This window comes from Neopsephotus bourkii, unplaced genomic scaffold (genome assembly GCF_033783945.1).
Source record: "Neopsephotus bourkii isolate Nb327-2 ecotype Australia unplaced genomic scaffold, CSIRO-AGI_Nbou_v1 NB_1749, whole genome shotgun sequence".
Classification (NCBI taxonomy): Eukaryota; Metazoa; Chordata; class Aves; order Psittaciformes; family Psittacidae; genus Neopsephotus; species Neopsephotus bourkii.
The window spans coordinates 8,462,398-8,487,226 of NW_026902223.1; the positions used below are offsets into that span (position 1 = coordinate 8,462,398).

Consider the following 24,829-nt stretch of genomic DNA (forward strand, 5'->3'; position numbering starts at 1 on the left):
AAAATAAGGTGTACTTCAGAAGTTAAGCTTTTACATGGAATGAGACAGAATCAGTAAATAATTCAGTACCAAGATTTATTTAGGACAATTCATGGTCATGCTGTATTTGAATACAAAGCACCAAAATTTAGGTAACATTATTGAAATATATTCCAGCTGAGACTGCTGCCTACAGATATATCCGTTATATACAGATATATCAATATATAGATATATTACTCTAAGTGATAACACAGCCCATGTCTGTCTGTGTTGTCACTGTAGTGGACAAACATGAGGTGCTGAGGCTGAGGCAAAAACTGGAGAAGGCATAGCAAGAGGGCTTCTCAACACATACCCCTTGATATAGCAGTCTCAGAATAAAGTGATATAATGCAAGGCATCAAGCACTTGATATGCTTAAGTCAGTAATACCTCAAGACAATTTCCAAATGAATTCAGCATTTCCAGTTACTTTCCTGCAATGCCTCCAATTTAGGGTTTTCTAAAAATTGTGTAGAGGCGAGACTGTCTCAGCACAACATTCAGCTCAGAAGTAAAGCACTGTGGCTGTGACCATGAGGAACTTTTCCTATTGCTGAAGAGGCAGTAGCAATGGAAATTATTAGTTGCCAAAATCATACTAGGGAACTAAATAATGCTTTATTTTCAAAATGTGGCTAGAAACACATGTTGTCAAGAACAACAAACTTCCCAACTGTAGATTTAAAAGCCAGAATTTAACCTTAACTATTTCACTGTATGTGAATCGTCCAAACAAGATTTTCTGATATATGTTAAAATTTCAGTGTAGCAAGGCAGAGGGAGAAATATTCACTACAGTTAACAGAGAAATCTTTTTCTTTTCAACTGGCACTTTAAGAAAAGGGCTTTAAAACCTCAAAATCAGTTTTACTTCCAAGTCTTATAAAACAAAAGCTGACCAAATAAAATACTATCATCAGTCACTAGCTATTATACAGACATTCCATCTAGCCAATAAAAGCTGCAGTTAGATGTCTTGTCTTTAAAAACATACTGTAGCAGACAAATCATCTAGCAGTTTTACATTGCTACCATCTCAATAGGTTAAAACACTTGAGTAGATGGAAGAAATGGTGGATTAAACTGAAGAAGTTTATTTTATGCACTGATTTAGCCACCGGTTTCCCTTCTTATGGGAGCACAGCACATCATAGATTTATTTCACCTACTGGCCCATTCCTAATGACTCCCACTACCACGAGAAGCAAGGCCCTTCAGTGCCCCAGGCAAGCACAATGTCAGAACACAGGTGGCAGCACCACCTACACAAGAGGAACGTTTCCAAGTTGTACAATCAGTTCAAGGGTGTCCTTTCAGAATTGCAAGGCAGCTCTTGTGTAGTTTTGTAAAGATTCCACCAGAACAGCAAACAACTTTTTCATACCATTCCATCCAGTATATGCACATAAAAAAAAAAAAAAGCGTACTATACAGAGAACTGAAGCAATATAATTTAAACATGCCATCATATATACATAGAAACGTGTATACAAACAGAACAAGACCACTTTTTTTTTTTTTTACAAGATAATTCTGTTTAAGTTTTTGGAGGAAATCATGACAAAGAAATTCAGACCAAAAGAGCTGGACGTTGCTTCTAGAAGTAATCTGTTCAGAAATTATCATCTGTTCAGAAATATCATGCAACACCACCATCGTTATTTAGGAGATATTTACTACAGTTCTGGCTATACATAGATCTTTCCACGATTTCTGGACTCCCTTCCTGTACAGAGGTAGATTTCTGTAGATGTTCTGATATTGCACCACATAAGCATAATGTTTTTATTATTACAAGGAACAATTTACAAAGGCTAATTTATGGGTGTAATCTCATTGTGTGCATTTGGGTAGCACAGTAATCAAATTCGTTTATACTTGAAAGAAAACATCCCTCCAACTGAAATGTTACTTAGGTGGAGGTCCAACTGAAAGCTGCAATTCCATCAACAGCTTCACATTAAGAGAACTCTCTTGTCATCAGGGTAACACACTTAGGTCTGGCTCTCTCCTTTTGACTCTCTCAACACATGTTGTTTGATGTTTAGCCAATGCAAGAACTTGCACTGACTTCACTGATGCCTTTTTCCCATCCACTGTGTTCAAGTTAAATGAGGATTTCAAATACACATGGGTTTTTGCAGTATTAGGTCTTACTCATACAAGCAATTGTGACATTACGAAGTTTACAAGAATATTCATTCAAACTGTCTGAAATGATTAAAAAAGCCCATCCCCACTTTCAGACTGGAAAAGGAAAGCTGAAATTTTGCCAGCTTCAAACAGCCATTAATCCTGAGCAAATCCATTGCTACTAGGAAAATCTAAGGTGTGGCAGTAGGGTGTCTTTTCATCCATTACATTCTTGAGTACTTGAATACATACTCCTGAGGTTGCAGGAAAAGCTTGCATGCAAATACCACTTTGAATGAAACCTCTACAGCATACCTAAAGTAAGCACACCAAAATTCATGATGCTGACTTCGAGGAGCTCACAGGCATGGCTAAGTGGCTTTTTTCAGAGGCACTCCATTAAGTTATTTTTATAGAAGTCTGTCAACTGGAGATAAATGGAAGAACAATCTGGTATTCTGTGTAACAAAACATGAGAGAGTAAAAAGTGCTGGAAGCCTGCCTCAGCAAACCTGGCAAAGCTGCAGTATGCATGTGCTCACATGACAGTGCATATGCATGTTTCACTCTTTGAACAAAGCCTGCCAAAGCAAGCAGCACCACTCTTCCTAGCTGCAAGTTTCTAAGAAAACCTCACAAGAAAAGAAAGTTCTCTTTCTGTACTGCCCAACCTATCTGGAACTATTCCGAATGAAGGATTGCACTGTAACCATTTAGCATTAGTTTCCCCAAGTTGAGTGTAGATGAAGCATTTTGTTCCTTACAAAACATCGCATCAGTAAGGAATGGTGACAAGTCTGCAACTGAGCAGTTTTTGTTAAATATGGTGACAGGGCATATATTAATTCATGCCAATTCTCCATATACACATTTATCCCTGTAAAGGGGCTGTTAAGAAGGCAAGTAAATCCCAAGTTACTTCACAACAACTGCAATTCTGAAATTCAGGACTGTTTTCCCCATTATGAAAGGAAATGCATACCTAGGAAGATGAGTAGAATAATCTCACCTTCCCAGGGGAGCCCGTTTTGTGAAGGGAACCCTTCAATTCTGGGAGTAACTTCATCAGGAATTACACTCCGTGCCCCTGGCAGAGAGTGCTTAAGTACCTTACAAGGTCACACTTTTGAATAAAGAAATCCATTATACACAGGAGATTATACACAGGAAGAATTAAATGGCAATGGCAGGAACCAGGGTTTTTGGAGACTTCTTTCTGGTTTTAAAAAGCAATTGTTCTTCACAAGTAATAATCCACAACTGGGAAGCGTCTCATTCATACACTTGGCTAGTGCATAGCATCTGCGATTGCATAGAATGTTTCCAGTGCTGAATCTGTAACTAACCTAAGCAAATCTTTTACTAGTTGGATTTATTACCATTTGATATCCAAACTGCTTGCTGTTTGATTGACTGCACTGTATGTGGTGTGCAAAGTCTCCTGGACTTTTTTAGAGTCCATGCCTTCCAGCCAGTCCTGGTACATCTTTTGTACATGCACATTGGTTTCTGGAAGTCTGACAGGTATTGCAGCATACACTTCTTCCATCTGGTTCAGCAGTGCTTTATCTGGTTTTCCATCTTCAGCTTGTGCCTGGCCTTTTCCATTTAGACACCCTTAGCAAAAAGGAAAGAAAAGAAGCCGTAAGGTTGATGGAGATTTGGTATGAAGAGGAAGTTCATTAACCTGAATTCCCCCCTCCCCAACTTTTTGGAAAAAAAGTTGTCTCTTTACATAAGCTACCGCCCATCCTGTTAGAATTTGTGTTTACAGGAAGCAACTCCAATATCAACATCATCTTAATGTAAATGAGGTTTCCATATCAACAATCTTTATCAGCCTTTCCATGGTTTTATGATCTTAATTATTTTCCTTGTCTTTTCTTGCCCTTGACAATGACCATTTCAGAGTATTTCCTCTGAGGTTTGAAGTTATCATAAGAGCGATGCTGTCACTTACTTGTATGTCAGAAGAGAGCAAATAACATTGTGGATCACTTTAGAAACCCCCATAAATTTCTGAGCCAACCCTGCCCATGTAATTGGTATCCTGGACCCTTCATTCAATAATCAGCACTTTAGATTATTAAGAGGAGAATTAAGAAATCAAGTGCCTGGCTGTAAGATAACTTTCCTTTGGGATTCAAGATACGAGTGTGGAACAATTGTGAATCCATAATTATTCTTACCTCCTGGGCAGGCAAGGACTTCTACAAAATGGTATAAAAACTTTCCTTTTTTCATCTTCAGAACCATGTTTTGGATATTTCTAAAGCCATAAGCTGCTGCGAAACGCAGCACTGTCTCACCATCCTTTTCAAGGGTAACTTCTTGGAAGTCCTTGTTCCTATAAAGATACACAGAGAACATTTTAAACCCCTGCATCACCAAAAGAATGATCCAACATTGTTATATTTGGATATCCTGGAGAGAGCAGAACAAGTGTAACAGTGAGATTAAGGTCAACTCTTCCAGTTTAGAAATTTGAGTTAGCAGAAGCTGGAGTTGAAATTTCAGAACAGAATTATACTTAATTTTTAAGCATAGGTAACTTAATAAAATTAAAGCTAGCAGGAGCTACTTGATGGCAAGAGATTTACAGGGAACATGTAACTGCCTATAAGCAGTAAGAGTCAGATGAACAAAACTGCATTATGGTTCAAGTAGCACTAAATAAAGGAGAGGTTCAGACTGGACATTAGGAACCATTTCTTCACAGAGACAACAGCCAAACACTGGAAAAGGCTTTCTAGAGAGGTAGTCAATGCCCCAAAACCTGGCAGTGTTCAAGAAGGCATTTGGACAATGCCCTTAACTTGCTTTAACTTGGTCAGGCTGGACTGGATGATCATTGCTGGTCCCTTCCAACTGCAAGTATTCTACTCTATTCTTACTAGTCCATCCTACACAACAAGAATACAAAACCCAATCTTACTTTAATGCTTTGTAGGTGATTTCCTTGACCTCCATGCCAAAAAGCTCCTTTGCAGCGTATTTAAAAATGTGCTCCAGGTAACCATCAGATCTCTTCCCATCATGCCTTACTACATCTCCCTCCTTCATGTCATCAAACCTTAGAAAACAACAGAAAGATCAGCTCCAAAATGTCATTCTTTCACTTCAATGAAGTAGTACATTTCCCCTTTGTCTCCCCCACCAAAGAGCTGTATAGCAGTGAGAATATATTGACATTTTTATTTATTACAGCTTAAAAAACCAAACAACTATTCAGGACAGCAGTAAGATGATGAAAGAAAAAGCCCTAATAAAGGGCTGCAGGACTTTCCATGTTCACAAACCTCAAACAGTAGTTTGTAAGAATGCACATTTGACACACCCTAAAGACTTGGTAACCAACAGCCATTCACTGCTCAGGAAACATTTCTGGGGAAAAAACCTCAGTTTTAGCTTGTGAAAATATAAAAGTACTTCAGAAGTTACCAGCCTTTGTTTACAACCCTCCTGCTCCAGGAGCTGCTTGTCACAGTGTTATGCATCTATTGTCTGTGCATAGTGTACCAATCAGTACAGTTACAACCAGGTGAGAAGACTGTACCTTTATGGCCAGTGCTACACTATGGTTCAGGAAAGAAATTTGGTGAGATCATACCCCATGGGCATCCTATCCACCTGGAGGTCCACTTCTCCCTCTGTTAAAACCAGCACTGGTGAGCACAAGTGGCTGGATTACAAACTGCACTGGTATGTGTGCTGGTGGTGGCCAAAGGCTGCTGCTCTGAAGGCTCAGAAGGGAGAAATCAATAGGGGTGTGTGGCAATACTTGTTTCAGGAATGGGTATTCGTCTTCAGCTTAGCAAACAGATTATGTCCTTTGCTCTTACATGTAAGGGCCTCTCTAGATATAATTACCTTCTTCCCAGAACATCCAGACATGACCTTTCCTGGCCCACACCACTAGCCAGTGCCTGAGCAGCACTCTGAGTACAGCATTAACCACCAAACCAAAGGGAAAATTACCCCAGCAAACACCTCACAGAAAATGCTGAAGTTTTAATAATGATGGGGAACTATTTTCATCACTAATGAGCCAAAGTTTACAAATGCAGTGTGTCTGTCGCCCCTATGCCATGCCACTGCATCTACTGCAACTTCTGTTTAATAACCTTGAGTGATTTTGTTTCATGACATGTCTCATAATTTTAGCCAACTGTTATTTGCTTGCATTCTCTAACCACCAAAGTGAGTTGAGAACTCAAACTCGAGTTACTTAGTTCATGCTACCTTTTAATACGAAGCACTTTACCACAAATTGCTACTGTGCTAGGACTTGTCTTAAGAGTTCAAGTTATATAATTTTTTCTGCAAAATCTACTTTTAAGACCCCAGAAGAGCAAATATTCACATCATCAGGTCTCACAGCATCAACCAGTATTATCAGATTATCCTTCTAAAAATTAACATTACTTTCCAACAGGAACTGATCCAATAAAACTAGTGTATTCTGAATGAGAGCTTGTTCTTTCATTGGACAGGCTGACTTATAAATAAATTACTATCTCTATGTAATTACGTCTGTAAGAACTTTATTTATGTAATTCTATGTAGCAATCTCTGGTAGAAGTGATCATAGGAGCTACAGTACAAACATAGCTCTGAAAATGCTACCACAGTACCACTTAAACTTCTCCAGTCCAGATCAGCTCCAAGCAGGGCAAAGTGGAAAGGATATTTTTGTTTTTTTTACATTTCCAAGGCTATTTTGTGCAAGAAATCATGGTGATTGCTCCACTGCCATCACCTTGGAAAGATACCAAGTAACATCTGTCACACTTGAACAAAGATCAGCAAGTAGCGAGCCCAGCCTTTGTAACTAAGCCTGAGAATTAAAATATGTAAGCTGCTTTGTGGTGAGTCAGTCATGAAGTAAACAGAACCTCTTCAGTGCTTTGTGTGATTTTCATCTAAAGCACATCTCAATTTTATCTAATCTTGAAAACCTGCTGTCTTCAGTAAAAAAAAATAATAAAATCATTTCCTGAAAGGAATCAATTCCACATGAACATATCAGGGAAAGTGGAAATTTACTGTCAAGATGCTGCTCTGAATGAGAGGGAAAACACAGAACAGATGGTCAGCCCCATGGCTGCATCCCAGCATCTTTCTGTGAGGCCCAGGAGTTGGAGAGGGCAGGCGAGACTGTCCAGCTCTATACAAGCTCAAGCCCAGGAGAGCACTGAATGAGGTCAGCATCCCCAGTCACATTTAGGAGCAAGCTGGGAACTTGACAGAGTCCAATGTAATATTACTGCATCAAATAGAAATAAGGAGCTACCCAAGTCTCCAAAAATCACAAAATTTAAAGGAGTCACTAGATAAGGATCATAACCTCAAATTAACTGCTCTGTATTTACACAGTATATACAGTTCTATATTCTCTGTTCCATATTAATTTTATATATAGCAATGAATATGTAAGAATACTTTGGAGCTCTTTGGTCACTATATAAAGGATGAGGCTTTAGTACACTCAGGTTTTGATGCAGGCCTTTTTTTCTTTAAAAAAGGAAAAAAGTATTCTTTTGAGAAGTTTTATATTTATGTTGAGTATGCTCAAAGGTGGTGCTATCTGTCATCAGAATAAGGAATCAACCAATTACAGAACTACTTACAAAGTATCTACAGATACTTCAGTCACATCTTTCATAGACACATTTTTCTGTTCCATTATTTGGACAATTTCACCTGTAGGGAAACATACCACATTTTACTTTCAAGATTAAGCAAAATACATGTGCTGTGCCTCTGTTTAAGAGATCAGTATCCTAACATTTATATGTGCTTATAGTCATCTTCTGCGATTCTTTCTAGAGTCAGTTCTCTCTAGTAACTGAGAAGCCTGACACTTCCAGCCCTGACAAAAAAAGGCCTTCAGCTTGCTCCAAACTCTGCATAAAGCTATACTTCAGCCTGTCAGGTGAAGTTTGGAACATGTTTCTCCACTGCAGGAGGAAAAGGTGAGTATGTAGTTTGGACATGAAGCCTAAAGAGAAGAGCCACATCAAAAAGCCACTGATGCTGTGCACTTGGAATGTTAAGAATAGCCTCAGTAGAGATTAAATAGTAACTACAAACAGGGAAGACAACAGTTTTAACTATGGATTTGCATAACTCTTAACTTTCTCACGAGGCTGACAAAACCAAATACCTGAATCTTGTTTTCAGATGAATACCAAATTAGAAGGACAGCATTTTTTCACTTTATCTTCCCTATACAACACCTGTGCTACCAGTACCACAAAAACACGTGCTTATTTTTACAGCAGAAAACCAGCCAACCTTACAACTTAAGCAGACTTGAAAAAAGCAAAGTCTGGCATAAAGACTATTCTAACAGTGGTGATTCACTTGTATTTTTATAAATAGTAAGTTCAAAGAAGCTTTAACCTGATGTCAGGACACAATCAACTTCTTGAGAATTATACAAGGCAGTGTAGAAATCTTCCCTCAAGGCTTCCAGTTTTTTGTCATAACAAGGCGCCACAACTACATGGAAAATTTTATCAGGAGACAGGTTCTGTGGAACACAGAAAAGAGCACATGTGATCTCCATGAAGAGAAAAGCAGCTTTTGAAGGAGGACAAGGACAAAAATACCAGCATAAGCTCTCTACAGGTAACACCAGTGATCAATCCCAAGCAATTAAATGTAAAGACTGCTGCACACAGTTGAAGTGATTTGCCAGAAGGCACAAAGCACAGCAAGAACCAGCCAAAGTCAGTCTTCTGGCTGAAACTTTTACTTATTCCTCAGGCCACATTTTGCTGCAGCTTCTGACTACCTTAGAGAGTGAATGCAAGTCAGGACTTCAGAATTCCTTTTCTACCTGCCATTCACTCTCATCCACAGCAAGCCCATCAATATTTCTCTCTGTGGCGAGGTAGCAATACTTCCCTATATAATGTGGAGTCAGTTAAAACAGGACACATAAAAAGGACAGCAACTTTTTCAATACACAAAATGAGGATAATGAGGGTAGTTGCGAGGATATAATGCTTTTGGTGATCCGCAACAGGGTAATTTGTACATTATTGTCTTTCACTCTTGTTTTGGCTATGCTATAAAATTACACAGGCAATAATGAACAAGAACTCTTTAGCTATCCTGGATTTAATTTTATCTGTAAGTATCTAAATCCATGTTGCACTGGGAGCTTGAGGATTGCTGCTAGTTCACACTGCATTACACAAAATGATGTTCCTTGTACATTCTTACTATCACAAGCACTGGTATAGCAGCAGAGCACCATTTATTCAAGTAAAGGACAAACTACTCAGGAATATACTTTATAATACCATTACTGTGAGAGTGGTGAGGCACTGGAACAGGCTGCCCAAGGAAATTGTGAATGCTCCATCCCTGGCAGTGTTGAAGGCCAGGTTCGACATGGCCTTGAGCAACCTGGTCTAGTGGGAGATGTCCCTGTCCATGGCAGGGGGTTGGCACTGATAATCTTAATGTCCTTTCCAACCCAAACCACTCTGTGATTCTATGAGACCTATATTCAGTATTAAACCCCACTAGCCTTCTTTTTAGAAGAGTAATGTGGTAAAAATTAATCAGAATTACTTACCTGCTGCCTGGCAAAGTAACCCTTCACCAGGGAGCCCATGATCTGCTGTGGAGACTTTGCAGTGCAAATGTGAGAGGTCACAAGATTGGTTAGTACCCTTTCAGCATACCGGATCCAACCTTGAACAACGGAGACTCACAGTGAGAAGTGACACACAAGCATGGCAAAGTGGTAGCAGTCACAGAACAGCTCTTAAAACTGAAGACACCTTCACAGTAGGCGAGACATAGCTGTAGGCTGGAAGCCCCATCTTGGGAACTGTAGGAAACCTCAAGGCTTTGTTAATAATGCTTTACAGTTGGCTATCAGGAACTCTGTGTGTGAATTCTAGACCTAAAAGCCACTGAACTTCATGACCTATTACACCCTTCCTTATGCATACATTTAACAAAGCAGAAAGAACTGTGCCCCAGCTAACAAAGCGCAGGTTAACCCTCCAGACCTCAGACCTTGGATCACCAGCTACAACAAATGTACTCTGTTCAGCTGCTTAACTGTAAACCTTCTGTTTCCTGAGATTTAATACCCATGCACCCAGCCTGCCTCCTCTAGAACAGCAGTCACATGAAAGCATTATCATAACATGCAGATGGATTACAGCTGGAAAAAAAAGGCTTCTTTTACTATTGTTAGAATAGCCACACCTTCTGAAACACCCACACACTCAACCACACACTGAAACCTCTCTGTATTAAACATTCTTAGTTACTCACGGGTTCCCCCTCCCTTTCACCCAAGTCCTTCAGCATGCAGCCTATGACAAGCTACATATATCCATTCACACCACCCCCAACATGCAGAGAAGTTCCATTATTCCCCATCTCTCAGGGCAGGAACCAACAAATGAGCAAATGAAGATACTTATTTAGGGTATGCAATTCTATCTAAGGCACTGTAACTTTTACTGGCAACAACAGCTCAGTCTGAGAACCAAACACCTGAACTGTACAGAAGTGTCAGGCCCAGCCTTGTAGGGACATGTCCTGCTTTTGATGCTGACAGTGAAAAAATATCACACTTAAGTCTTTCATCTCCAGGCAAACTAGTGCTTACATAAGAGAGAAGAAGTTCTGTGAAGTGCATGCTGCCAGGAAAGGTAAAACCTGTAGGTTAATTCTTAAGTTTGAAATTAACACATATGTATAAACGCTTAGTAACATTTAACTCAGAACACTGACACAAAGGCCAACAGCAGCACAAAACTGGTATCCAGATGGTGTTTAGCTGGTTTGTCTCTCTGAAGCAGAGTAGTTATTTTACTGATGAAAATGAGAAAGTTGTATTAGGGAAACATAAGGATCCTCCAGCTGTTTAGATATTGCCAATTCTTGTTAAGGTACAGACTTCAGGATGAACAGATACTGAACTCCACGTGAAATCTCAAAGACTTATCTTCAACGACCATTAATTTCTGTTGTAGAAAAAGCGAGGGAGTGTAGACTTACAAATCAGGACTGTACTGAATTGCTAGACTCTGACAGGAAGCCTGCTTAATGTCCAAGATACTACATGCAACAAAGGACTTAATTTCTTGGTGCTTGGTACAAAGGCCGTATTAGCACATACTGCATGACATGCATATTCTATTTCTTAAATGGCTTTAGTCTCAAGTGCTGTCAAAACAGAGCAAAACCAGCTTCAAACAAAATAAAACCAAAATTAAGTGTTTTTTTTTTAAATCTGCCTTGCACTTCAGTAGCATTCCTGGAAGGTCCTTCCTTGTATGGCAACTACTATCACCATTAACTACCACAGCACTCCTCTCTGAGGCTGGTTTTAACTGGGATGGTTTAGGTACTGTAATCATGAACTATACAGAGATCTTCGTAATTCCCAATAGGCTTCTGGCAAGTGTTGTCCAAAGCAATTTTTTAAATCTTAAATTGCTTCTTTCCTTGCAACAGATGGAACAAGTGCTTTGTGGTTCCAGCTCCACAGTGACCATTAGTCACAGTGTCATTATATAAGCAGCCTTGGTGAATGAGAGCATAAGGCATTTATCAGCACTTCACATACACACTGTTTCAGCCTACTCATGAACCAGGCTGAATTCCAGAGCTGTGGTTACAGGAAGCCAAAGATACCCAGTTCTTTTATCAATGTACCTCTGTACCCATACAGACCTATACCCTTCAGAAACTCATTCAGATTCTCAGCCATTTGTTGGTTTGTGTTAGCATCAAAGAACAAAAAAAAACCCTACAAATCACTCTAAATTCTTATGTACTGTGATGCACTTCAGAAGACATTATTTTCAGTGGTTTATCATGAGCAGATCACAGATGCACACTATAAATATCCATTCATCAGTATGAAGTGCAGAAAAACTAAGACTACTTTTGCTACTGTAAAACACTGGTCCTGTAAAAGGAAATTCGTTTCATTGACTGGGACAAAAGCATGTGAATCCTCAACAGTTATTCTTCCTACTTCTGCTGTAAGCCTGCCCTGTTAACCTGTTCTAGAGTTCAGAGGCTGGCAATGCATTAAGAATGCTGGCTGGTTCACAGAGCAAGTGCTTCACCTTGCTTACCTAGTTGGTAAGTTAAGGAAGATAACTTCTGGAATATTATACAATCATATACAATCAGTAGCTACACTGCTGTACTTTCAACAAGACTCTCTCCCTGCCCCAGCAGCTCACTTTGAGAGCAGGAGGAAGAGGTAAACAAGTTAAGACAAGAGACAAAAAGCCCTTTTATCAGGCTATGGGACTATATGGCTATGCTCTTTTGTTCATGGTAGATTTTACATGACAGACCACTCCTGCAGAGGATGGTATTTCTCTGAAAAGTTTCACCCGAAGACAAGCAAGAGTAAAGCAGTTACACTTGAGTTCACATTGACCTTCTACCTACACAACTATATAAAACCATTTTGTGATAAACACACCCAGTAAACATCATCTCTGGAACAAATTTATGTGATCTGGTGGTAGAGACAGGAAGGAGAATGAGGAACAGCAAATGCACCCAGACAAAGTGAGGCAACGCAGTGAACAAGCTTAAAGATGACTGATCATGGGGTGGGTTTTTCCCTCTAATTGTTGTCAATGGGAATGAAACACCATATGCTTTCAGACGGGGTTCACAGTGGCATTTTGGTTCAGTTTTCCACAAATAGAAATAAACCTGTGCTTCTGCTAACACCTACAGCAGAGCAGACAGCCAACACCAGAACTAGCACTGCAAACAGAAACAAGCCTTTGTAGAACAGGCAAGAAAAGTGCTCCACTACTTCAAAATATTCCAATAAAAGCAGCAGATCGTCTGAGCTGAGTTTCTAGATGAAGAAAATAAAGATTAGCTCAGAAGTTCTAAAAGAAATCCTGAGGTTTTGTATTTTCAATGAAACATGTACAAGACAAAGCTAAGGAACAGGGGGATGGTTCAACTTCACAGCTTTTGCATGAAAACCCAACACAGTATGTCTGCTTCTAAAGATAGGAGGTAACACTAAGATAACAGTAGCAGGGGGGGAGGGGAAAAGTACAAGTATGATTCAAATAGCAGTATTTAAACTTTAAAACAGTGACAACAGCAGACTCTGGGTATCACCAAAGGTGGGTCTTACTCTCTGGTCACCCTAACACTGCTTTAAAGAATGCAACCCACTTAGGTTATTTCAAAGCTGTTCTCTGGGCAATTTCTACTGAAACCATATGATCTTGAACGTCCCTTTGAACCCCAAACTATGATTCTATGAAAGCTAGAAAGAAGTATTTTTGTGTTTTTATTTGCCTTTTGAAAAGCAACACCAGGAACATTAATGGAAGGGGGGTAGGCAAAGATGTTACTTTTACCTCTTTTTTGATACTTCTTAGGAAAGTGACTCAAACTGAAATGATGGTGTGCTAAAAAATGGAAAAAGCAAACAGTGCCTCAATGTTCCACATCTTTTCAGTTGTGATAAATACAGGTTCCTTCCATAACAATTAAACTACAGGTGCAAAATTCTCACGAGTGAGGCATTTACTGAGCCAGGTCTGTGACGTTTCAAGTGGGAATTATTTTGGCAGTATTAGACATAACCACCTCACAGTCAGTAAAGTCACGTGCTACATTCCCCTAGGCTTAAGCAGCAAGTTCAAAACTTTGCCTGAGAAAACAGAGGTTGTGGTTTAATTATAGCACTTCACAAATTTCCTTAAAGATTCTTTTCCGTAAGGAAATGCCCTGGTTCAACTCTGGTCTGAATGCAACAGCAGCAGCCACCAACTCCTCAGTTCCAGTTTTGATTAATTTCTCCTAAGGTCTTACACAAAGCAGTAAAAACCTCAGTGCTTCTGCACCTCAGTTTCATCACCCAGAGATTCACATGTAATACATGCTTCTTCTACAGCAGAAGAAAGAAATACAACTAATAAATACCACATATAAACACTAGCATAGAAAATCCATAGTTCAGGTTCACTGCATTATCAGAGGCTGTGGACTACAGCAAAGTTGGGGGTTTGGGTGTTTGGTGTTTTTTTGAAGAGCAACAATAGAATTTACACTCCTCACCTTTTACAGAGCTCCAGCAGAAGACGACTGTAAGGTGCAGACAGGGAATTTGTTGCAACCTTTCTATCTGACTGTACAAGTCCCTACCCCAAACTGACACATGCCTTATCCAGCACCAGATCCCATCCGTTCTTTGCATGGTTTACATTTATGGCCACTAACATACAGGAAAGCTCATTGGAAACTAACTCTGCTCTCCCAACAGCCCACAAAACCAGGCCCCTCTAGCAATGCACTGAAATGCATTACAGATGATCAGCACTATCCGTAACAAGTACTGAGTGTGGTATTTGCTGTAACTGAAAAGCAAAGCCAAAATGATATAACTTAGATAAAGCTCCCAAATGACTTCTCTTAGTCCCTTGATAGTTGCAATGAGACTAGGCTGAAGCACAGGAAGGTCAGAGAAACCAGTTCTCACCAGGGCAAGCAGAGGCAAACATTGGTAAGGCATGCTCCTCCTGGTTCCTCCGTTGATATCGCTGCACAAACTCCCTCTGGCTTTCCAGGAGACTGAAATCGGCAGCTATAGTGGTGTCAAATACATAATGCACCCCTATGAAGAAAAGAAGGAATGAAAAGTGAATTACTAGGGTGTTTTCCATCTCACAGGCTTTTTTTCAAGCACCAGATCTACAGAAAATCTTGGGAGAATCAATGGGTATAGTCTTTTCCCTCTTCAAACTTTCACAAATAGTAATGTCTAAAAGAGAAGACAGCTTTTCAATGCATGGCTTCTATGTCATGAATTTAAAAGGACCACCAACTTGCTGACTAGCAACATGCCAAATGGTTGTCTGCTTCCTTAGGAGAAGCCTGCCTTTCAACATCTACTTGCTTTTTGTTTAATTGAATGGGATTTTGCCACTCCTGGGCTATCTGCAGTGACTCCTGAAAAGGAGCATTCTTTACAAGACATACTGAAGTCTCGTATCATTATCCACAAAAATACATCCACTTATGAGGCGTATCTCCCATTGCTGAAGTTGCCTGCAAAGGAACAGGAGCATATCACCACCGCTGCAGAGCCCTTCTGTCTGCTTGTTTAGCAATATCCTCCCCACATGCCTACGTAACACTGAGCGTAGCCCAGCAGCAAGTGAGCACAGATAATCAATGCCCATAAGAAAACTGGGGCCCACCAGGACTCTGCATTCCCTCTAAATGAAGAAAATATACTGGGTACAGATGCATAAAAACTACGAAAAATATATGTATCAGGAAGCAGTTTACTGCTATCCTTTTCCTTCCTCCCTCAACCACATTAAAAAACCCACAAACCTATACACAAAGTTTTGGGGGTTTTTAAATAAAGCTTTGTATGTAAAGAGCATAGGAAGCATAGGTTTAACATATAACAGGCAGGTACAACAGTTCTTGTATGTAATTTCAAATTACAGGAAAGGAACTGAGACTCTTCTACAGATATAATGTGTCAAAAGGACTGGAAGGCATTTAGGATAAGAATTCCCTCCTCCCTCAAGTTACAAAATAAGGGGAAATCTTACTGAAGCTCATGACCAAGCCATCCCCAACTTCTTGGTAGTGAAGGTTTCAAAGACAGCTCTATCGTGTCCTTCTATTCTATGACCTTTCCAATCAACAAGATAAATCTGCTTCTGAAACCAGTGTTATGTCATGCTGTGCACTGTCATTAATATCACAGAGTGCATACTTCAAACACTAGATTGTGAAACAGCACATTCTGACTGTGTAAGAAGCAGTTCTGCTGAGGAAGCAAAAACCCTTTCTGCTCCACCATCATAAACCCAAACTTACCGAGACTTTTGAGGAAACCACAGAGTCTCTTGGCTGCATCATTCACAGAGAGATTGAACTTAGCAGCAAAATAAGGCAATGACTGAGGGCATATAGACACTGCCAACACTTTGTGTTTTGAGGTATCACATTTCTAGTAAATAAAACAAAGAAAACAAGGTTTGTGATTACAACAGGGTACAGCTCCCAACTTTCCCTCCCTTTTCCTGTTTTTCCTCAGCATCTTATGCTTCAGTGAGCTGTATCATCTAAACCTCCGAAATAACTATCAAGGTTCCTGAGGGCAGGCCAGCTCCTCGGATCTTGTCAGTGTTCATCTGGAACCATGGGTAGATGTTTCTTTCATATAACTTGGGGAAATTCACACCCACACCCCCCTAAGCCAATTCTGTGCTTCGTCACCTAATGACATAAGGGAAGTTAAGAGACATTCAGCACCTATGACATTCTAGTGACATGAAATCTTCCAGCAAAGATGAAAAAAACCTCTATGTTTAGACATTAACAGCTAGAATAACTGATGTTGACAGGAGCATGGGCATCTGGAAATACAAATCCAACCCAGCAAATTACAGATCTGATTCTTTGTTAAAGTTCCTGTGTCTCCATCACTGAAGCTGTTGAGGGAAACTGGCAAGACAGGACCTTCCACAAATCAGTGTTTGTAGGCTCTGAAGAACCCTCTGACCCTAATAGGTGTGCCATCGTACAGCTCTGATGACTGTGACATTTACTTCAAGACTAATCCTTCAGTTGGGATGTTTTCCACATCAGTGAAAACCTTGGAAATTATAACTATGCCACAGACAAATCTCACCCTAAAAAGGTTACAGACCATAGTCTGTCCATACACACCCTAAATGCTGTGTAATGACCCTTCAAATAGAGCTTGTGACTGCCCAGAAAGCCTTTTCCTTGCTCACTGTCCTCTGCTGGACCCCTGAAGTTTAGATGAAGGCACCTGGCTGCCTCTAGACTTCAGGCCTTCACCCATGCGCTTTCTTCCCTTTCTTACATGAGAAGATCATGTATGACAATTATCATACTGCATCCAGAGTTGAACTAGTTGTGAGAAACCTGAATCCCTATGTAAGGAATCCCCTTACTTAGAACACTCTTGCACAGATTAAGAAAAATCATCAGTTCTGGTAGCTTTTGCTTACCAAGTAAGGACACAGAGGCCTGGAACACAACTAAAATAATTCAGTATTAAGATCTAAACATCTGAGCACCATACACAGCAACCAGCTTCCAGGAAATCCAGAACTCAGCAGAAAATAAGAGAGCAACAGAACATTTGTGTGAGTTTGCTAAGAATGTGGACAAGAACTTCTGTTCCAAATATGTTCCACTTGCATATATACTAAAAACAATTCTATTTGCAGAAACACAGCTTGATAACCACCCAGAGCAGTCCCAGTGATGAAGATGTGAGTATTTATACCCACTGAGCCACAGGCTAATTTATTATTACAGCAATGAGGTAGTTGTTTTCCAAAAACTTTACTACTGCAGGTGCTGCAGCTTTCCCCTAGGCCAGGTTGGACACAGCTTGGAACTACCTGCTCTAGTGGAAGGTGTCCCTGTCCATGGCAGGGGGCTGGAACTGGATGAGCTTTAAGGTTCCTTCCAACCCAAACCAGGCTGGGATTCTGTGACTTAGGTTAAGTGCTGTGATATTGCATCTCTAGTGCAAAATTATTTTAAGCACTTCCATAATCATCTTGCCTGCAGTTTTCACTTCCTCCCTGCAAAAAGCCTATCCTGCAAATGTTCACATTATGTGCCTTGGGAAAGCAAGCTGCTTAGTCATTCTGTAATTGCCACCTCCTCACAGGAAGCATTGTGTTAGTGTTTGTGTTAGTGTTTGTGTCACTTTACCTTATTAAGGTTAAGAATACGAAAGAGCTCCTTCTGATTCTGCTGGAAAACTCTGGCTCCTTCCTCCGATGTCATACAACTGTCACATGCTAGGCAGTCACTAAGGAGTATTTTAGCATTAGCCAATGCAGGAAACTCATTTTTCTGGGACAACAAAAAAAAAAAAAGGAAACAAGTATTTAACAGTGATCAACCAATTTTCAAGATCTCTGCAATGACCCAGCTGAAGGGCAAACGTGCTGTCACTGCTTTCAAACAAGACAATTCATGACACCTGCATAACAACCAAGATTATTTAGAAGTAATCGAAGTTATTTGCCCTCATGGCTCTGCTCCTGTTATTACACTGAAACTGAAAAATGTTTAAGTGTAAACACAGATCTAAATTTAGGCCCCTGCTCTGTGTTCTAGTAACTTGATTTGCATTACATTTCAAAGCTGTCAGCTTTGAAATCTACTTCCCAAGCAACTCAGAAAACTTTTACTTGCACTGTTAAACACCTTTAATAGCCAGGTGCCTCCCTAACAGCAACAGGGCTTTGGCTCTTTACCACGAGGCAAAACAATCAGAATGCAGCACTACAACTACACTGAACACGTACTGTAAGAGCAGGAGTTTCATACTTCTGGCTATGATACATTGACATCTCATCTGCGAGGAGAAGCAGTTCTTAGGTAGAGGAGCAACATAACCAGCCAACTTTTAATTACAACATAACTAATTCCCCTATGAAGAACCTGTTGCCAAGGACACAGTTCTATGGTGAAGAATGGAGGTGACCCAAGTCTGTCTAATGTAAAGACTAAGGAAACATTCTGTACATGTGTACTACCAAAACTCCTCTTTTCTCCTTGCAAGCTCTGTCTCTGTCTTGAAGACTTGATGTAAGGTTTTTGACACATACACAAAAGAGTTATACCTTCAGTTTTTGGTTTGTGTTTGCATAGTAAAGGGGTTTGTATGTCACCTTTCCTAAGGATTCTTGATTCTCATTCTAAAAGTGCCCATAATTGCTTACAACTGTTTCTGGAGTCATGTTGTATTTAGTACTTGGAAGTTCTCTACTTACAATCTCATTTGAGGCACATAACAAAAAAGGAACACAAACAGAAGTACATTATGATTTTTAGAAGGACCATTACCTCTTCAAAACCATCACCTGAACTCAGTGCATCAACAGATGTACTCTGTGTATCATCATTTTTCTGCTTTTTACTGCATTCCTGAAACAAAACATAAAATCCTGTATTATGCAGAATACGTTCACCATTCAGTCAGAACATCTTTGCTCAACTGCATGTATTCTTAAAAACTGACCTAGTTCATCTGTAGTTTTTTACCACGTTAAACCTACACCTTTACAAGCAACGCCTTGTCACCAAAATGCATTTGCTCCGGGGGGGAAAGAACTCCTCAGAATTCACTGTCTCCATCGTATTTACAAGGTTTGTAGTCCCAAGGGGGGTTAAGCCGAGCACGGCAGCAGCTGACCCATCGCTCCCGCCGCACTACGCGCCCGTCCGAGCCGCGGACGAGGGAAGGGGCTCGGGGCTATGCGCCGGAGGGGCCGGTGACCTTGGAGCTGACAGCCAACTACCGCTCCACCCCCGGGGCAAACCGGGACACCAGCGCCTCGAGGGCCAAGGGAGAACACGCCAGCCCCCGCCGCGCTCACCTTTTTGGTGCAGTTCTCGCACTTCATTTGCGCCGGCGACCCCCGGTCGTGCCGCGGCTGCCGAGCGGTCCTCGCCGCCGCGACTGCAGGACAAGGAGCAGAGCGGGGCAGGCCGGTGAGCCCCACGCACTGCCAGCGCCCGCCCGCCCGTCCCCACCGCCCTTTGTTGCCGTGCCCGCCTCCTGCCCCGTATCGCCCCCGCCGGGCGGGCCCTGCGTCCGCAGCCAATGCAGCCCCCGGGGCGGCCCCGCCGCGCCCCTCGCGTGCTCCGCAATTTCCTGACCTGTAATTAAGCACCGAGCGCCGCCGTCCCCTCCCTCCCCGCTGCCCCAGCCCGTTACGCGGTGCCAGAGGGCACCGAGCGCTGCCCGCAGCCCTCCTGGAACACACGCGGGGCAAAACCCGCTCGGCGACCGGAAGGGCCCCCCCGGGGGAAGGGGTCCCGCCAGGCGCGGCGGCCGCCCCACAGCACGGCCCCGTCTCCGTCAACAGAGACGGCTCTGCCACCGCAACACCCTCCTTGCTGCACCCTCGGCTCCTGGCACCCCGCCGCCGACACGGAAGGACAGCTCATCAACTCCACGGCGTGGGGGGAACCCAAGAACCCCAGCCACTAAGAACCCCCAAGGAGCAGGGGTGCAAGGACGAGGAACCGCACACCGTACCTCGCCGCCGCGTCGGTCGCGTCCCCGGCGGGCGGAGGCTGGCCGCAGCAGCGGGCGGGGCCGGCACCGCCTCGCCCTCCGCCTTGTCGCCGGCAGGTTCCCGGCTGGGCCCGCCGCCTCCCCGCCCCCCCGCGCGGCGGGGCTCATTGTGGACCTGAGCAGCGGCACGTAGCCGCCGTCGGCAGCGCGCCGCCGCGCGTCCGCGATACAACCCTACCGGGACCCCCCCTGCGCCGCTCGGTCCCACCCGGGCCGCAAAGCGGGAGCGGGCTTGTGACCTGCCGGGCACCGCACCCCGCGGGCACTGCCCCGCACTGCGCTGGTGTGGGGGCACGGCGGCCCCGAGCGTCGCCGCTGCCCTACGGACACTGAGCAGTGCTGCGGCGCTGGAGCCGCTTCGAGTGTTGTTAAAGCATCCCTCTGTGTGTATGTTTATAAACGTAATTCTGCGGTTACAGAAAGGGGTTTTTCCCCCCTCATTTTTGTTTTCTCTCAGTTCCTTTAAAATGAAACAACGCTACGGACGTTTCTAAACACAACTTCATTACCGGTGTGTTTAACAGCTACATTATCGTCTCCTGTAACAAAACACAGGGCTTAGCGCTGCCGTTCGCAGGCAGGAATCGCACCTCCTAACATACAGCATCGTTCAACACACACACACCAGCCTCCCACAACCTCGGAGGCCTCAGAGCATCACGTAGGATGCTTCTGGTCCATGTCACAGCGCTTGTCTTCCCAAACCGCGGCTCGTAACATTTGAACAGAAAGGATCGATCACCTTCTCCCCTTTTCTGCCGAGCCCATTCAAACAGCAACGTCAAACACACACCTCCAGCTGCACAGGGGTTTGCAAGGATGAAATGGCATTTTAGAAATTAACGCACAGAACTCCCAACAAACATGCGATTTCCTGTCTAAGCTGCGACTTTTCTTTATTCAGTGCACTGAGTAAATCCCCTCCGTCTCATGCTTTAACCCGCAGGCACCACTTCTGTTCATGCCCACGGCAGTGGGAGGACAGAGCAAGCCACAGCTCTGGCTGCAGAAGTTTGCCCCCAAACACAGAAGTTTAAATAACCACTTGTTCCACTGCCAGTCTGTAAGAGATATCACAACCCAAATTCAAGTGTCTGTGGATTTAGCTGTTCAAGATTTCACAGTCACAATAATCAGTGTTTTAGAGATCACTCCAGAACAGGATGTAAAAATAATGCCTTTTGTTTGATTTTTATTTACAAACTACAGGTGAATTGTCACTGAGGTCATGGAAATCAGAAATTCCTTCGCTTTACCATAACGAAAGCAAACAGGAACACTTTCTCACTGCTCATTTAAAGCCGAATAAACTGACACTGCTTTGGACACATCCTGGAAAAATAATCACTAATCCTAGCTTCAAGTAAAAACTGTGATAGCTTCAGTCATCATTTTCTGTGCTTCACCTGTCTTCAGCCAAAACGCTTTCACATTTGCCATTACCATATTAACACCAGTTCTGTTAAAGGCACTGTGACCACTAGAGCAATCCCCAGGCAACTTAAGAACTTGCATTTCCTGCAGAGCTGCAGGAATGCAGCGTGCTCTGACATCTTGTTTCCCTTCCTTTGGATGAACATTTTCATCCCAAAAAGCTATGCCAATCTCGCAACATACTCCACAAGGATACAATAGATACAGTTCCACTGACAAATGTGGTGCTGGCACAGACGAGAGCTCTAAATTAGGAATGTGTTGAGATTTGCACTTAAAGGCACAGCTAAAATCCTTCTGTTTCACACTTTGATGATTATGCTTACATTTATTATCCAAAACTGATACAGCAATTCCTCAAAAGACACAACACTTTAGAATATTTCTGTAGCTCTACACAAATAATATTTAAAGTATTTGTTTCCCCTCATATTTCTTCATATTTACAATGAAAAATAGAGAACTACATGAAAACTGAAACATCTGTAGAAACACTAAGGACATTTTAGGTACGCATCTTAAGTGCACCTACTTCATCCTAAGGAAATACCTGGATTGAATTAATTTCAATTTAAGAATGAAAAAGAGAGAAAAAAAACCTATGCAAACACAAAAGCGTGCAAGGAATCAATGTTTCAAAGCACAGTATAAGACTCCTGTAATCATTAGCTACTTAGATGTCCCATTTATTTTATTGCCAAAAGCAATTTCTGCTTTCCATTAACTATTGATGCCATTTTCCCCTAGAACATGGGATCAATCACCATCACAACCTGGGAGCACAAAGCACCATCTAGGTTTCATCTGCCCTCGGGGAGGTAACAGTTCTTACCTTTGCAAGGCCACTTCCTAAAAACCTCACAATATCAAAAAGCTTTCCTGTGTCAACAGCAGGTAGCAGTTCAGAGCATTACTGGCTTTTATGGCCTCCCTTTATCTGTTTGGCCTCCACTGATCCATTTAACATTTGTACCTGTGCCTAAAGCATTTACACCAAGAAACGAGATAGAAAACTTAAGTATTCCTTCATGAAAACAGCACACTGCACGACTTCAGAAAGCTTTAAGAGGTTATGCATGAGCCGTGCAAGGCATCACAAGCTGTAAATGCCTTCTCAAGCTAGTGACAGCATATGTCCCTCAACAGCTGTCCAAATTAGCTGTAATACATCTTACTTACAGCTGGTAAACATGTATTCCATGAAATGAGTACTCCCTGGGTTTTATACACACTGTTCCCATAGGGGTCAGTGGGGCACCACACATTGCTCCATGGATCAGCTCATTTACAGCCAGGACTTGCAGCCAGTTCAGTCCCACTGCAAAACAACACTGGGTTGGTGACTGTTTCCAACCAACTGTTTAAAATCAGGCACACTAGGAATTCTATCCTGGCATGCTAATAAGATCACATGCTTATTACACAGCTGAATTTCTAAGTTTAAGACCTTGGGGGTGGGAGAAGAAGCTAGAAAAGAAAATGCTCTGAAATTAGGAAAAAGGGCCAGAAATATAGCTAGTGTCAAACAAAATAAAGGCCAGTTCTATTTACATGTTCTTGGTTTTAGAGAATTAAAGTTACAAGAGTCTTTAGCCTACAATGTCTTACAATAAATCTGTATTACCAAGCGAGAAGCCTACAAATAGTCAATTACATACCTCTGACTGTTTCTTTTGGCAAACAGCTTTTGTTTCTGCAGCAACATGCTTTGGAATTCATGCTGTTCCTTAAATCCAAGGCTTTTAAACATGCTTCCTTCTCCCTTTTTTTACTGCGAGGCAGGACACCACTCACCTACTTCAGAGTGCTGCAGAACCAGGGAAGTATGCAGCTGCTAGTAGTTTTGCAGTGAGTAACACAGAAACATAATAGTGACATTTATGTGGTTTATATTGGGTGGAGGGAACAAATGAGTTTCTTGCTTATTTCACTTTATTATAGATACAAGCAGTCTTTTGCCTGGTATCACCCAGAAGGGCTTCACATTCAGCTTCTGGAGAAACCAGTTGCTTATAAAAGCTGACAAATGCTTCTATATGTGTTTCGTCCCAGGAACCTCAGTCAGCTGCCTCTTTGCCTTGAGAACATGTGATTATTGCTTCCTCTATTTCATTCAAATCCAGCAGCTCGTACCTCATGACTCATAAGCCAATTCATCCTTGCAGTTCCTCAGAGCCTTTTCCCCTTAAGATAGTTACAGAAAAATTACAGAGCAGTTTTGTATTTTCTGCTACTTCAAGCCCATTAAGTCTATAGCATGGACTCTGAGGGTTTGGGTTTTGTTGTTGTCATCTTGGATTCTTCCCCCCATCTCCAAATAGTTCCCTCTGGATTGTTATAAACCCACTGATCAGTACTTCAGTCACTGTTCACCAACAGTGGTGTTCAGAACAGTGGAACAAACTCATACCATGTTATGGGTTTATTATGAGTTTATTATGAGTTATGGTCTTGCACAAACACTCTGGGATATCTAGATTCTTACTAGAAATTAAAACCCAAAACTGAGCATGTCATTCAGAAAGAACCACATTCCTGTGCAACTGAGAGAGGGCCATAGAATGGCTTAGGTTGGAAGGGTCCTTAAAGATCATCTGCTGCCAATCCCGCTGCCATGGGCAGAGGCACCTTTCAATATGTAATTTGTAGATGAAACTACAAGTTTATTGAGACAAAGAGAATTTAAGAAATCAAGCTAAACCCCAGATGCCTGCAGTTCACACATTGTGTACCAAGATAACATGAGCAGTTGTTCTAATGGATTAAGCAGAAACAACTTTCACATGCAAATGATACTTAACCAAACCAGAAACACTACAGATTTTTCCAATGTCCCCTATTATCCATAACAGGGAAAATCAGTCGGCATTTCAGGAGACTCACTCAGCATTTCAAGTGAATTAGAAACTTCCCTCCCCAATTTTCCAAACCCAAGCCTACGATTCCAAACCCAAACCCAACCCTACGATTCAGAGAAATTAATTCCATTCACATTAATCCTGTACAATCATCACTGTTATTTTTATTTTCTCCTATTTTTATCGCAATTAACATCACGCAAAGTAAGAAAACATCAACACTCTTACTCAACCGGCACCCACG

At 41.9% G+C, this 24,829-nt stretch overlaps 1 protein-coding gene across 3 annotated transcripts; it reads right to left on the bottom strand.

Moving 5' to 3' along the window:
• Nucleotides 1-770: 770 nt before the first annotated feature.
• NARF (nuclear prelamin A recognition factor) lies at nt 771-20,321 on the bottom strand. Of its 3 annotated transcripts, none has more exons than XM_061377150.1 (12): nt 20,255-20,321; nt 19,590-19,672; nt 19,057-19,137; nt 17,914-18,057; nt 16,033-16,165; nt 14,675-14,809; nt 9,749-9,867; nt 8,563-8,692; nt 7,788-7,860; nt 5,093-5,230; nt 4,347-4,504; nt 771-3,774 (listed from the first exon to the last, which is right to left on the bottom strand). In XM_061377150.1, exons 2-12 carry the CDS (start codon nt 19,614-19,616, stop codon nt 3,533-3,535), a joined length of 1,380 nt encoding a protein of 459 aa, XP_061233134.1. In that variant the 5' UTR covers nt 19,617-19,672; nt 20,255-20,321; the 3' UTR covers nt 771-3,532. The 3 variants fall into 3 exon arrangements, with proteins under 3 accessions (XP_061233134.1, XP_061233135.1, XP_061233136.1); XM_061377151.1 differs by lacking the exon at nt 20,255-20,321 and adding an exon at nt 19,873-19,890; XM_061377152.1 differs by lacking the exons at nt 5,093-5,230; nt 20,255-20,321 and having other exon boundaries at nt 19,590-19,746.
• Between the last annotated feature and the right edge of the window lie 4,508 nt (nt 20,322-24,829).

Coding starts and splice junctions, on each gene's coding strand:
- NARF (XM_061377150.1), bottom strand. CDS start 19,616: ATGAAGTGCGAGAACTGCACCAAAAAG. Junction 18,058..19,056: donor CAGGTGATGGTTTTGAAGAG/GTAATGGTCCTT, acceptor TTGTTGTCCCAG/AAAAATGAGTTTCCTGCATT. Junction 9,868..14,674: donor GTTTGCCTCTGCTTGCCCTG/GTGAGAACTGGT, acceptor CCGTTGTTCAAG/GTTGGATCCGGTATGCTGAA.